The 13,485-nt window shown below is 48.1% G+C and overlaps 1 protein-coding gene across 4 annotated transcripts in view; it reads right to left on the bottom strand.

Moving 5' to 3' along the window:
* The window catches only part of LOC147121689 (roquin-1-like), a 414,634-nt gene that overhangs the window by 28,971 nt on the left and 372,178 nt on the right, over positions 1-13,485 (bottom strand). For all 4 annotated transcript variants that reach the window (XM_085982135.1, XM_085982134.1, XM_085982136.1 and 1 more), the window contains one exon: positions 819-974. In XM_085982135.1, the coding sequence (XP_085838261.1) occupies positions 819-974 (156 nt within the window). The remainder of the gene's footprint in view (positions 1-818; positions 975-13,485) is intronic.

The raw sequence follows: 13,485 nt of genomic DNA, 5'->3' as shown, positions 1-13,485 counted from the left end.
TCACTCTGTATCTAACCCGTGCTGTACCTGCCCTGGGAGTGTTTGATGGGACAGTGTAGAGGGAGCTTTACCCTGTATCTAACCCGTGCTGTACCTGCCCTGGGAGTGCTTGATGGGTCAGTGTAGAGGGAGCTTTACTCTGTATCTAACCCGTGCTGTACCTGCCCTGGGAGTGTTTGATGGGGCAGTGTAGAGGGAGCTTTACTCTGTATCTAACCCGTGCTGTACCTAACCTACTGACACTGCCGCAGTAAACAAAAGTATTACACTCACAACAATTACACCTTAAATGAGCACAAAATTCAGCAGAAAGTAAACAGCTAACTTCATCAACTAATCAACTGCATGCTTCTTGGGGACACACTGCACAATGTGATGCTGACACCATTTTCAGTGTGGGGCAATCACCTGGGATAGGGAGACTCCCCCCTGGGCTTGGATATACTCGCCGTGGGTTTGGTCGTGCTCCCTTGAGTCCATCAACATGCAGGTACCTCGCCAAAGTACCAACACTAACGTGTAAACCAGGACAATGAATTATCAGCGGGTCATTCCACCATGGGGGCCTCACACCTGAGACTATTCTCAGGAATCCTGGTGGATTTTATTCCCTCCCTAGCTCAGAGGTACTGAGGCGCACCGCGGTAGCTCGCTGTTATTCTGGCTGAGACCGACTAACTGATTTCAGACTAAGACATGCCTGCTTTGTGTAGCTCAGCTACTCACTGGTGAATCTCACCAGGCCAGCGATGCTTTGAGTGAACTGGTGCCATTATTTACACCATATCTTATCGAAGTGATGCAAGAGTTGGCCTTACCGTCATCTCCATGCCACTAGAAGTCAGAACGTCTTTGGGCTGTGCGTCTTTGCTGCCAATGTAGGAACCAATGGTGTCACAAGACCAAGGGGAGTACTGAGCGGTGTAATCATGGTCCTTGTACTTCTTAACTGGTTTCAGGTCCTCATCGGAATACTGAACATGTAAATGCACAAGCAGTTAGCACAGACACTGAAGCCAACAGCTGCTCAAAGGCTGGTATTGAAAAATCAGAGCCGGTGTAAACCTGGGATGTGCAATGTGTAAAACAAGAAACAGATATAACAATCGGACTTGATCTGGCACAAGGACAGTGTTTATGAATGAACTGGATGTTGCACTGAGACACAGCGTCAATAACTGGAGTGGATTCTAGACTGGGAGAGAGTCTATAACTGGAGTGGATCCTAGACTGGGAGAGAGTCTATAACTGGAGTGGATCCTAGACTGGGAGAGAGTCTATAACTGGAGTGGATCGTAGACTAGGAGAGAGTCTATAACTGGACTGCATCCTGGACTGGGAGAGAGTCTATAACTGGACTGGATCCTAGACTGGGATAGAGTCTATAACTGGACTGGATCCTAGACTGCGAGAGAGTCTATAACTGGACTGCATCCTAGACTGGGAGAGAGTCTATAACTGGACTGCATCCTAGACTGGGAGAAAGTGTATAACTGGAGTGCCACCTAGACTGGGAGAGAGTCTAAAACTGGACTGGATCCTAGACTAGGAGAGAGTCTATAACTGGAGTAGATCCTAGACTGGGAGAGAGTCTATAACTGGACTGGATCCTAGACTGGGAGTCTATAACTGGACTGGATCGCAGGCTGGGAGAGAGTCGAAAACTGGAGTGGATCACAGACTGGGAGATAGTCTTTAACTGGACCAGATGATAGACAGGGAGAGTGTATAATTGGACTGGATGATGGACTGGGAGGAAGTCTATAACTGGAGTGGATCCTAGACTGAGAGTCTATAACTGGAGTGGATCCTAGACTGGGAGAGAGTCTATAAATGGAGTGGATCCTAGACTGGGAGAGAGTCTACAACTGGAGTGGATCCTAGACTGGGAGAGAGTCTATAACTGCAGTGGATCCTAGACTGGGAGAGAGTCTATAAATGGAGTGGATCCTAGACTGGGAGAGAGTCTATAAATGGAGTAGATCATAGACTGGCAGAGAGTCTATAACTGGACTGGATCCTACACTGGGACAGAGCCTATAACTGGAGTAGATCATAGACTGGCAGAGAGTCTATAACTGGACTGGATCCAAGACTGGGAGAGAGTATATAACTGGAGTGGATCCTGGACTGGGAGAGAGTCTATAACTGGACTGGATCCTAGACTGGGAGAGAGTCTATAACTGGACTGGATGCTAGACTGGGAGAGAGCCTATAACTGGAGTAGATCCTAGACTGGGAGAAAGTCTATAACTGGAGTAGATCCTGGACTGGGAGAGAGTCTATAACTGGAGTAGATCCTGGACTGGGAGAGAGTCTATAACTGGACTGCATCCTAGACTGGGAGAAAGTATATAACTGGAGTGGATCCGAGACTGGGAGAGTGTCTATAACTGGAGTAGATCCTGGACTGGGAGAGAGTCTATAACTGGACTGCATCCTAGACTGGGAGAGAGCCTATAACTGGAGTGGATCCTAGACTGGGAGAACGTCTATAACTGGAGTGGATCCTCGACTGGGAGAGCGTCTATAACTGGAGTGGATCCTAGACTGGGAGAGGGTCTATAACTGGAGTGGATCCTAGACTGCGAGAGAGTCTATAACTGGACTGGATCCAAGACTGGGAGAGAGTCTAAAACTGGACTGGAACCTAGACTAGGAGAGAGTCTATAACTGGAGTAGATCCTAGACTGGGAGAGAGTCTATAACTGGACTGGATCCTAGACTGGGTGAGAGTCTATAACTGGAATGGATCCTTGACTGGGAGAGTCTATAACTGGACTGGATCCTAGACTGGGAGAGACTCTATAACTGGAGTAGATCCTAGACTGGGAGAGAGTCGATAACTGGACTGGATCCGAGACTGGGAGAGTCTATAACTGGAATAGATCCTAGACTGGGAGAGAGTCTATAACTGGAGTGGATCCTAGACTGGGAGAGCGTCTATAACTGGAGTGGATCCTCGACTGGGAGAGTGTCTATAACTGGAGTGGATCCTAGACTGGGAGAGCGTCTATAACTGGACTGGATCCTAGACTGGGAGAGAGTCTATAACTGGAGTGGATCCTCGACTGGGAGAGTGTCTATAACTGGAGTGGATCCTAGACTGGGAGAGCGTCTATAACTGGACTGGATCCTAGACTGGGAGAGAGTCTATAACTGGAGTGGATCCTAGAGTGGCAGAGACCCTATAACTGGACTGGATGCTGGACTGGGAGAGAGCCTATAACTGGAGTAGATCCTAGACTGGGAGAACGTCTATAACTGGAGTAGATCCTGGACTGGGAGAGAGTCTATAACTGGAGTAGATCCTGGACTGGGAGAGAGTCTAAAACTGGACTGGATCCTAGACTGGGAGTCTATAACTGGACTGGATCGTAGACTGGGAGAGAGTCTATAACTGGACTGGATCCTAGACTGGGTGAGAGTCTATAACTGGACAGGATCCTAGACTGGGAGAGAGTCTATAACTGGACTGGATCCTAGACTGGGAGAGAATCTCTAACTGGAGTGGATCCTAGATTGGGAGAGCGTTTATAAGTGGACTGGATCCTAGACTGGGAGAGAGTCTATAACTGGAGTGGATCCTAGACTGAGAGAGAGTCTATAACTGGAGTGGATCCTAGACTGGGAGAGAGTCTATAACTGGACTGGATCCCAGACTGGGAGAGAGTCTATAATTGGACTGGATGATGGACTGGGAGGGAGTCGATAACTGGAGTGGATCCTAGACTGGGAGAGAGTCTATAACTGGATTGGATCCTAGATTGGGAGAGAGTCTATAACTGGACTGGATCCTAGACTGGGAGAGAATCTCCAACTGGAGTGGATCCTAGATTGGGAGAGCGTTTATAAGTGGACTGGATCCTAGACTGGGAGAGAGTCTATAACTGGAGTGGATCCTAGACTGAGAGAGAGTCTATAACTGGAGTGGATCCTAGACTGGGAGAGAGTCTATAACTGGACTGGATCCTAGACTGGGAGAGAGTCAATAACTGGATTGGATCCTAGACTGGGAGAGAGTCTATAACTGGACTGGATCCTAGACTGGGAGAGTCTATAACTGGAGTGGATCCTAGAGTGGCAGAGACCCTTTCACTGGACTGGATGCTAGACTGCGAGGGAGTCTATAACTGGAATGGATCCTAGACTGGGAGAGAGTCTATAACTGGAGTAGATTCTAGACTGGGAGAGAGTCTATAACTGGACTGGATCCTTGACTGGGAGAGAGTCAAAACTGGAATGGATCCTAGACTGGGAGAGAGTCTATAACTGGAGTAGATTCTAGACTGGGAGGGAGTCTATAACTGGACTGGATGCTAGACTGAGAGAGAGTCTATAACTGGAGTGCATCCTAGACTGGGAGAGAGTCTATAAATGGAGTGGATCCTAGACTGGGAGAGAGTCTATAACTGGAGTGGATCCCAGACTGGGAGAGAGTCTATAATTGGAGTGGATCCTAGAGTGGGAGAGAGTCTATAACTGGACTGGATCCTAGACTAGGAGTGAGTCTATAACTGGACTGGATCCCAGACTGGGAGAGAGTCTATAATTGGACTGGATGATGGACTGGGAGGGAGTCTATAACTGGAGTGGATCTTAGACTGGGAGAGAGTATATAACTGGAGTGGATCCTAGACTGGGAGAGTGTCTATAACTGGAGTGGATCTTAGACTGGGAGAGAGTCTATAACTGGAGTGGATCCTAGACTGGGAGAGAGCCTATAAATGGAGTGGATCCTAGACTGGGAGAGCGTTTATAAGTGGACTGGATCCTAGACTGGGAGAGAGTCTATAACTGGACTGGATGCTAGACTGGGAGAGAGTCTATAACTGGAGTGGATCCTAGACTGGGGGAGAGTCTGCAACTGGAATGGATCTTAGCATGGGAAAGAGTCTGTAACTGGAGTGGATCCTAGACTGGGAGAGAGTCTATAACTGGAGTGGATCCTAGCCTGGGAGAGAGTTTATAACTGGACTGGATCCTAGACTGGGAGAGAGTCTATAGCTGGACTGGATCCTAGACTGGGAGAGAGTCTATAACTGGACTGGATCCTAGACTGGGAGAGAGTCTATAACTGGAGTGGATCCTAGACTGGGAGAGTGTCTAAAATTGGAGTGGATCCTAGACTGGGAGAGAGTCTATAACTGGACTGGATCCTAGACGAGGAGAGAGTCTATAACTGGACTGGATCCCAGACTGGGAGAGAGTCTATAATTGGACTGGATGATGGACTGGGAGGGAGTCTATAACTGGAGTGGATCTTAGACTGGGAGAGAGTCTATAACTGGATTGGATCCTAGACTGGGAGAGAGTCTATAAATGGACTGGATCCGAGACTGGGAGAGAGTCTATAACTGGAGTGGATCCTAGACTGGAAGAGAGTCTATAACTGGAGTGGATCCTAGAGTGGCAGAGACCCTATAACTGGACTGGATGCTAGACTGCGAGAGAGCCTATAACTGGAGTAGATCCAAGACTGGGAGAACGTCTACAACTGGAGTAGATCCTGGACTGGGAGAGAGTCGATAACTGGAGTGGATCCTAGACTGGGAGAGTGTCTAAAATTGGAGTGGATCCTAGAGTGGCAGAGACCCTATAACTGGACTGGATGCTAGACTGGGAGAGAGTCTATAACTGGAGTAGATTCTAGACTGGGAGAGAGTCTATAACTGGACTGGATCCAAGACTGGGAGAGAGTCTAAAACTGGACTGGAACCTAGACTAGGAGAGAGTCTATAACTGGAGTAGATCCTAGACTGGGAGAGAGTCTATAACTGGACTGGGTCCTAGACTGGGTGAGAGTCTATAACTGGAATGGATCCTTGACTGGGAGAGTCTATAACTGGACTGGATCCTAGACTGTGAGAGAATCTATAACTGGAGTAGATCCTAGACTGGGAGAGAGTCGATAACTGGACTGGATCCTAGACTGGGAGAGTCTATAACTGGAATAGATCCTAGACTGGGAGAGAGTCTATAACTGGAGTGCATCCTAGACTGGGAGAGCGTCTATAACTGGAGTGGATCCTCGACTGGGAGAGTGTCTATAACTGGAGTGGATCCTAGACTGGGAGAGCGTCTATAACTGGACTGGATCGTAGACTGGGAGAGAGTGCATAACTGGAGTCCCTCCTAGACTGGGAGAGAGTCTAAAACTGGACTGGATCCAAGACTGGGAGTCTATAACTGGACTGGATAGTAGACTGGCAGAGAGTCTATAACTGGACTGGATCCTAGACTGGGTGAGAGTCTATAACTGGACAGGATCCTAGACTGGGAGAGAGTCTATAACTGGACTGGATCCTAGACTGGGAGAGAATCTCTAACTGGAGTGGATGCTAGATTGGGAGAGCGTTTATAAGTGGACTGGATCCTAGACTGGGAGAGAGTCTATAACTGGAGTGGATCCTAGACTGGGCTAGAGTCTATAACTGGAGTGGATCCTAGAGTGGCAGAGACCCTATAACTGGACTGGATGCTAGACTGGGAGAGAGTCTATAACTGGACTGGATCCTTGACTGGGAGAGAGTCTATAACTGGAATGGATCCAAGACTGGGAGAGAGTCTATAACTGGAGTAGATTCTAGACTGGGAGCGAGGCTATAACTGGACTGGATGCTAGACTGGGACAGAGCCTATAACTGGAGTAGATCCTAGACTGGGAGAGAGTCTATAACTGGACTGGATCCTAGACTGGGAGTGAGTCTATAACTGGAGTGGATCACAGACTGGGAGATAGTCTTTAACTGGACTAGATGATAGACAGGGAGAGAGTGTATAATTGGACTGGATGATGGACTGGGAGGGAGTCTATAACTGGAGTGGATCCTAGACTGGGAGAGAGTCTATAACTGGAGTGGATCCTAGACTGAGAGAGAGTCTATAACTGGAGTGGATCCTAGACTGGGAGAGAGTCTTTAACTGGACTGGATCCTAGACTGGGAGAGAGTCTTTTAATGGAGTGCATCCTTGACTGGGAGAGAGTCTATAACTGGAGTGGATCCGAGACTGGGAGAGAGTCTATAACTGGAGTGGATCACAGACTGGGAGAGAGTCTATAAATGGAGTGGATCCTAGACTGGGAGAGAGTCTATAACTGGAGTGGATCACAGACTGGGAGAGAGTCTATAACTGGAGTGGATCCTAGACTGGGAGAGAGTCTATAACTGGACTGGATCCTAGACTGGGAGAGAGTCAATAACTGGATTGGATCCTAGACTGGGAGAGAGTCTATAACTGGACTGGATTCTAGACTGGGATAGAGTCTATAACTGGAGTGGATCCTAGAGTGGCAGAGACCCTATAACTGGACTGGATGCTAGACTGCGAGGGAGTCTATAACTGGAATGGATCCTAGACTGGGAGAGAGTCTATAACTGGAGTAGATTCTAGACTGGGAGAGAGTCTATAACTGGACTGGATCCTTGACTGGGAGAGAGTCTATAACTGGAATGGATCCTAGACTGGGAGAGAGTCTATAACTGGAGTAGATTCTAGACTGGGAGCGAGTCTATAACTGGACTGGATGCTAGACTGGGACAGAGCCTATAACTGGAGTAGATCCTAGACTGGGAGAGAGTCTATAACTGGACTGGATCCAAGACTAGGAGTGAGTCTATAACTGGAGTGGATCAAAGACTGGGAGATAGTCTTTAACTGGACTAGATGATAGACAGGGAGAGAGTGTATAATTGGACTGGATGATGGACTGGGAGGGACTCTATAACTGGAGTGGATCCTAGACTGGGAGAGAGTCTACAACTGGAGTGGATCCTAGACTGAGAGAGAGTCTATAACTGGAGTGGATCCTAGACTGGGAGAGAGTCTTTAACTGGACTGGATCCTAGACTGGGAGAGAGTCTATAAATGGAGTGCATCCTAGACTGGGAGAGAGTCTATAACTGGAGTGGATCCTAGACTGGGAGAGAGTCTATAACTGGACTGGATCCTAGACTGGGAGAGAGTCTATAAATGGAGTGGATCCTAGACTGGGAGAGAGTCTATAACTGGAGTGGATCCTAGACTGGGAGAGAGTCTATAATTGGAGTGGATCCTAGAGTGGGAGAGAGTCTATAACTGGAGTGGATCACAGACTGGGAGAGAGTCTATAACTGGACTGGATCCCAGGCTGGGAGAGAGTGTATAATTCGACTGGATGATGGACTGGGAGGGAGTCTATAACTGGAGTGGATCCAAGACTGAGAGAGAGTCCATAACTGGAGTGGATCCTAGACTGGGAGAGAGTCTATAAATGGAGTGGATCCTAGACTGGGAGAGAGTCTATAACTGGAGTGGATCCTAGACTGGGAGAGAGTCTATAATTGGAGTGGATCCTAGAGTGGGAGAGAGTCTATAACTGGACTGGATCCTAGACTAGGAGAGAGTCTATAACTGGACTGGATCCCAGACTGGGAGAGAGTCTATAATTGGACTGGATGATGGACTGGGAGGGAGTCTATAACTGGAGTGGATCTTAGACTGGGAGAGAGTATATAACTGGAGTGGATCTTAGACTGGGAGAGTGTCTATAACTGGAGTGGATCCTAGACTGGGAGAGAGTCTGTAACTGGAGTGGATCCTAGACTGGGAGAGAGCCTATAAATGGAGTGGATCCTAGACTGGGAGAGCGTTTATAAGTGGACTGGATCCTAGACTGGGAGAGAGTCTATAACTGGACTGGATGCTAGACTGGGAGAGAGTCTATAACTGGAGTGGATCCTAGACTGGGGGAGAGTCTACAACTGGAATGGATCTTAGCATGGGAAAGAGTCTATAACTGGAGTGGATCCTAGACTGGGAGAGAGTCTATAACTGGAGTGGATCCTAGCCTGGGAGAGCGTTTATAAGTGGACTGGATCCTAGACTGGGAGAGAGTCTATAACTGGATTGGATCCTAGACTGGGAGAGAGTTTATAACTGGACTGGATCCTGGACTGGGAGAGAGTCTATAGCTGGACTGGATCCTAGACTGGGAGAGAGTCTATAACTGGACTGGATCCTAGACTGGGAGAGAGTCTATAACTGGAGTGGATCCTAGACTGGGAGAGTGTCTAAAATTGGAGTGGATCCTAGACTGGGAGAGAGTCTATAACTGGACTGGATCCTAGACTAGGAGAGAGTCTATAACTGGACTGGATCCCAGACTGGGAGAGAGTCTATAATTGGACTGGATGATGGACTGGGAGGGAGTCTATAACTGGAGTGGATCTTAGACTGGGAGAGAGTCTATAACTGGATTGGATCCTAGACTGGGAGAGAGTCTATAAATGGACTGGATCCTAGACTGGGAGAGAGTCTATAACTGGAGTGGATCCTAGACTGGGAGAGAGTCTATAACTGGAGTGGATCCTAGAGTGGCAGAGACCCAAAAACTGGACTGGATGCTAGACTGCGAGAGAGCCTATAACTGGAGTAGATCCAAGACTGGGAGAACGTCTACAACTGGAGTAGATCCTGGACTGGGAGAGAGTCTATAACTGGAGTGGATCCTAGACTGGGAGAGTGTCTAAAATTGGAGTGGATCCTAGAGTGGCAGAGACCCTATAACTGGACTGGATCGTAGACTGGGAGAGAGTCTATAACTGGACTGGATCCTAGACTGGGTGAGAGTCTATAACTGGACGAGAGTCTATAACTGGACAGGATCCTAGACTGGGAGAGAGTCTATAACTGGACTGGATCCTAGACTGGGAGAGAATCTCTAACTGGAGTGGATCCTAGATTGGGAGATCGTTTATAAGTGGACTGGATCCTAGACTGGGAGAGAGTCTATAACTGGAGTGGATCCTAGACTGAGAGAGAGTCTATAACTGGAGTGGATCCTAGACTGGGAGAGAGTCTATAACTGGACTGGATCCCAGACTGGGAGAGAGTCTATAATTGGACTGGATGATGGACTGGGAGGGAGTCTTTTACTGGAGTGGATCCTAGACTGGGAGAGAGTCTATAACTGGAGTGGATCCTAGACTGAGAGAGAGTCTATAGCTGGAGTGGATCCTAGACTGGGAGAGAGTCTATAACTGAAGTGGATCCTAGACTGGGAGAGAGTCTATAACTGGATTGGATCCTAGACTGGGAGAGAGTCTATAACTGGACTGGATCCTAGACTGGGAGAGAATCTCTAACTGGAGTGGATGCTAGATTGGGAGAGAGCCTATAACTGGAGTAGATCCAAGACTGGGAGAACGTCTACAACTGGAGTAGATCCTGGACTGGGAGAGAGTCGATAACTGGAGTGGATCCTAGACTGGGAGAGTGTCTAAAATTGGAGTGGATCCTAGAGTGGCAGAGACCCTATAACTGGACTGGATGCTAGACTGGGAGAGAGTCTATAACTGGAGTAGATTCTAGACTGGGAGAGAGTCTATAACTGGACTGGATCCAAGACTGGGAGAGAGTCTAAAACTGGACTGGAACCTAGACTAGGAGAGAGTCTATAACTGGAGTAGATCCTAGACTGGGAGAGAGTCTATAACTGGACTGGGTCCTAGACTGGGTGAGAGTCTATAACTGGAATGGATCCTTGACTGGGAGAGTCTATAACTGGACTGGATCCTAGACTGGGAGAGACTCTATAACTGGAGTAGATCCTAGACTGGGAGAGAGTCGATAACTGGACTGGATCCTAGACTGGGAGAGTCTATAACTGGAATAGATCCTAGACTGGGAGAGAGTCTATAACTGGAGTGGATCCTAGACTGGGAGAGCGTCTATAACTGGAGTGGATCCTCGACTGGGAGAGTGTCTATAACTGGAGTGGATCCTAGACTGGGAGAGCGTCTATAACTGGACTGGATCCTAGACTGGGAGAGAGTGCATAACTGGAGTCCCTCCTAGACTGGGAGAGAGTCTAAAACTGGACTGGATCCTAGACTGGGAGTCTATAACTGGACTGGATAGTAGACTGGGAGAGAGTCTATAACTGGACTGGACCCTAGACTGGGTGAGAGTCTATAACTGGACAGGATCCTAGACTGGGAGAGAGTCTATAACTGCACTGGATCCTAGACTGGGAGAGAATCTCTAACTGGAATGGATGCTAGATTGGGAGAGCGTTTATAAGTGGACTGGATCCTAGACTGGGAGAGAGTCTATAACTGGAGTGGATCCTAGACTGAGAGAGAGTCTATAACTGGAGTGGATCCTAGACGGGGAGAGAGTCTATAACTGGACTGGATCCTAGACTGGGAGAGAGTCAATAACTGGATTGGATCCTAGACTGGGAGAGAGTCTATAACTGGAGTGGATCCTAGACTGGGCTAGAGTCTATAACTGGAGTGGATCCTAGAGTGGCAGAGACCCTATAACTGGACTGGATGCTAGACTGCGAGGGAGTCTATAACTGGAATGGATCCTAGACTAGGAGAGAGTCTATAACTGGAGTAGATTCTAGACTGGGAGAGAGTCTATAACTGGAATGGATCCAAGACTGGGAGAGAGTCTATAACTGGAGTAGATTCTAGACTGGGAGCGAGTCTATAACTGGACTGGATGCTAGACTGGGACAGAGCCTATAACTGGAGTAGATCCTAGACTGGGAGAGAGTCTATAACTGGAGTGGATCCTAGACTGGGAGAGAGTCTATAACTGGAGTGGATCCTAGACTGAGAGAGAGTCTATAACTGGAGTGGATCCTAGACTGGGAGAGAGTCTTTAACTGGACTGGATCCTAGACTGGGAGAGAGTCTTTTAATGGAGTGCATCCTTGACTGGGAGAGAGTCTATAACTGGAGTGGATCCGAGACTGGGAGAGAGTCTATAACTGGACTGGATCCAAGACTGGGAGAGAGTCTATAAATGGAGTGGATCCTAGACTGGGAGAGAGTCTATAACTGGAGTGGATCACAGACTGGGAGAGAGTCTATAACTGGAGTGGATCCTAGACTGGGAGAGAGTCTATAACTGGACTGGATCCTAGACTGGGAGAGAGTCAATAACTGGATTGGATCCTAGACTGGGAGAGAGTCTATAACTGGACTGGATTCTAGACTGGGATAGAGTCTATAACTGGAGTGGATCCTAGAGTGGCAGAGACCCTATAACTGGACTGGATGCTAGACTGCGAGGGAGTCTATAACTGGAATGGATCCTAGACTGGGAGAGAGTCTATAACTGGACTGGATCCTAGACTAGGAGAGAGTCTATAACTGGACTGGATCCCAGACTGGGAGAGAGTCTATAATTGGACTGGATGATGGACTGGGAGGGAGTCTATAACTGGAGTGGATCTTAGACTGGGAGAGAGTATATAACTGGAGTGGATCCTAGACTGGGAGAGTGTCTATAACTGGAGTGGATCTTAGACTGGGAGAGTGTCTATAACTGGAGTGGATCCTAGACTGGGAGAGAGTCTATAACTGGAGTGGATCCGAGACTGGGAGAGAGCCTATAAATGGAGTGGATCCTAGACTGGGAGAGCGTTTAGAAGTGGACTGGATCCTAGACTGGGAGAGAGTCTATAACTGGACTGGATGCTAGACTGGCAGAGAGTCTATAACTGGAGTGGATCCTAGACTGGGGGAGAGTCTACAACTGGAATGGATCTTAGCATGGGAAAGAGTCTATAACTGGAGTGGATCCTAGACTGGGAGAGAGTCTATAACTGGAGTGGATCCTAGCCTGGGAGAGCGTTTATAAGTGGACTGGATCCTAGACTGGGAGAGAGTCCATAAATGGATTGGATCCTAGACTGGGAGAGAGTTTATAACTGGACTGGATCCTAGACTGGGAGAGAGTCTATAGCTGGACTGGATCCTAGACTGGGAGAGAGTCTATAACTGGACTGGATCCTAGACTGGGAGAGAGTCTATAGCTGGAGTGGATCCTAGACTGGGAGAGTGTCGAAAATTGGAGTGGATCCTAGACTGGGAGAGAGTCTATAACTGGACTGGATCCTAGACTAGGAGAGAGTCTATAATTGGACTGGATGATGGACTGGGAGGGAGTCTATAACTGGAGTGGATCTTAGACTGGGAGAGAGTATAGCACTGGAGTGGATCCGAGACTGGGTGAGTGTCTATAACTGGAGTGGATCCTGGACTGGGAGAGAGTCTGTAACTGGACTGGATCCTAGACTGGGAGAGAGTCTATAACTGGATTGGATCCTAGACTGGGAGAGAGTCTATAAATGGACTGGATCCTAGACTGGGAGAGAGTCTGTAACTGGAGTGGATCCTAGAGTGGCAGAGACCCTATAACTGGACTGGATGCTAGACTGCGAGAGAGCCTATAACTGGAGTAGATCCAAGACTGGGAGAACGTCTACAACTGGAGTAGATCCTGGACTGGGAGAGAGTCTATAACTGGAGTGGATCCTAGACTGGGAGAGTGTCTAAAATTGGAGTGGATCCTAGACTGGGAGAGAGTCTATAACTGGACTGGATCCCAGACTGGGAGAGAGTCTATAACTGGACTGGATCCTTGACTGGGAGAGAGTCTATAACTGGAGCAGACCCTAGACTGGGAGAGAGTCTATAACTGGAC

Source organism: Somniosus microcephalus, chromosome 3, assembly GCF_052327205.1.
Source record: "Somniosus microcephalus isolate GS21.2 chromosome 3, FLI_Smic_1.0, whole genome shotgun sequence".
NCBI classification, from domain to species: Eukaryota; Metazoa; Chordata; class Chondrichthyes; order Squaliformes; family Somniosidae; genus Somniosus; species Somniosus microcephalus.
The sequence above is the reverse complement of the archived record's forward strand: the minus strand, read 5'-3'. Positions and strand labels throughout refer to the sequence as shown.